Source organism: Coenobita brevimanus, unplaced genomic scaffold (assembly GCF_032717465.1).
Source record: "Coenobita brevimanus isolate Jiangsu-jjx unplaced genomic scaffold, ASM3271746v2 jjx.HiC_scaffold_166, whole genome shotgun sequence".
Classification (NCBI taxonomy): Eukaryota; Metazoa; Arthropoda; class Malacostraca; order Decapoda; family Coenobitidae; genus Coenobita; species Coenobita brevimanus.
Window position 1 is genome coordinate 43391 of NW_027642515.1, and position 2071 is coordinate 45461.

Consider the following 2071-nt stretch of genomic DNA (forward strand, 5'->3'; position numbering starts at 1 on the left):
TCATCAGAAAATAGTTTGCCTTCTACTGTAAACACAGAATTCTTCCAATCAATCCTGAGCAATTCCAACCAATTTCTACCTAATAAATTTTGTCCAAGGCCTTTTACTATCACTAAAGGTAACTCATGTATCTGGTCATGGTGTTTGACAGTCACCATCAACACACCCTTTACTTCAAGTCTTTCACCAGTATATGCCCTCAAAATTACATCATCTTCAGTCAGTCGCTGGTGTAATTCAGGCACTTTTTCACAAATTTTCTGATATTCTTGTTCATTTATAATAGTAAAACTAGCACCTGTGTCTATTTCAAATTCTACCTGTTGTCCTTCCATACTTATCGTACAGAGATATGGTTTTATGCTGTTCAACCGTATTTTACTTTTGTTTCCACCACAATAGTTCACAGACTTAAAGTCAAAAGTGTAGTCATTGTCAGCTTCACCTGCCACCTGATAAGCCTCACTGTTACATTCTTCCCCACCTGAGTCTTCAGATCCTGGCAATTGGTGCATTCCACCGGATTTCTGGGTCCATCATCCTCTTGAAGGTGCCATATTCTTGGGGTGACTGTGCTGCATTGGCCTTGACGGGTAGCCCTGCTACGCTGACCTGAACCAGCTGTTACTTCTGACAGACGGTGTCGCCCCATCCTTCTGGTGCATTGATTCCTCTCTCCTCTTTGGTTTCCGGCATTTCTGGGATACATGGTCGAGTTGTTGGCAGTTAAAACACTTTTTATCTTTGGCCCAACATTTGTCAGGGTGGTGTGCCCCACCACATCTCCAACATGGTATATCCTCTTTCACCCTGTGCTGCTGCTGATATGTTGGTCCTTTCATGTCAGATATATCTTTCTGCGTTGATTCTATGACTACTGCCAGATCAAAAACCTTTTTGCAAGACAAAACCTCACCAGCTGGAGGCTCTAAAGCCAATAATTTTGTTTGTATATTTTCATCATTAATGCCAACAATCAACTGGTCACGTAACATTTGATCTTGTGGATGCGTTGTCAAGGAATCAAAATTGCAGTGTTCTGTAAGTTCCTTCAAAGCAGCCATATACTGTGGTACAGTCTCCCTAGACTGCCTAATCCTCTTGTGAAACTTCAGCCTTGCCACAGTTTCCGAGAGTTTGGGTTCATGGTGGTTAGTTAACAATTTACAGAGTTCATCAAATTTTAATTCACCAGGCTGCTTGGGTTTACACAAACTCCTCAAAAGTCTGTATGTTTTGGCTCCCACCTCAGCTATCAATACTGACTTCTTTTTGGCGTCGTCCTCTATCTCATTTGCCAAAAAATAGTGTTCCAGCCTTTCTTTGTATTCAGTCCAAGACTCCAACTCGGAATCAAATGCATTTACCTGGCCAATGAGGGCCATAGCTGATACCTTGGGAAATGGCAGGGGTTGGACGGTTCAACGGCTGATAGCGGCGTCTCCAGCAGTGATTTCACACGTCACCCATACAGTCGTTCTGGCCGATCCCTCCTTTGTTTTATCCTCGTCGCCAGTTTCTAATATCTTGAAGATCTCTGCTTGACATCCATGACCACAGGGAAAGCAATTAAACAACACATCCAATGCAAAACAACAGCAGCACTTTATTCTTGTTCCTCAGCCCACACCTCTTGGTCGCTTGTCTGCCAATCTCGGCGTATACACAAACACAGGAAGAATTTCATACACTCCAATCATAACAAGTTCCCTCTCCCGTGTTATGTAAGGATTCCCTTCCTGAGAGCTTTGCAAAAGTCGAATTTTACAACTTGTTTCAGCACAGTATGTACACATACCATAACCAGTGATCACATGTACTATAAACACTGTAATAATAAGTACATGCTGTACTTAACAAACTGAACACATTGATGTAATGAAAGGTAACATACTATACACACTACAGTAATAAAATAATCATTGTAAGCACAATGTAAGACTTCCATAAGTACCTGTTTCTGAAAGCTGGGGTTTGCATCATATCAGGAATGTCTGTATGTCAGTGATTTTGCATGTGTTGAGTAATGATTGTCATTTTATTTTAAACAGTTTAAAATTTAATATGAGTT

General features: G+C 41.1%; 1 protein-coding gene across 1 annotated transcript; it reads right to left on the reverse strand.

The window, feature by feature from the left end:
- Nucleotides 1–602: 602 nt before the first annotated feature.
- On the reverse strand, nucleotides 603–1385 carry LOC145389629 (uncharacterized). The gene has a single exon (XM_080264867.1). The coding sequence runs from the start codon at nucleotides 1383–1385 to the stop codon at nucleotides 603–605; it is 783 nt and encodes a 260-aa protein (XP_080120993.1).
- Nucleotides 1386–2071: the final 686 nt, after the last annotated feature.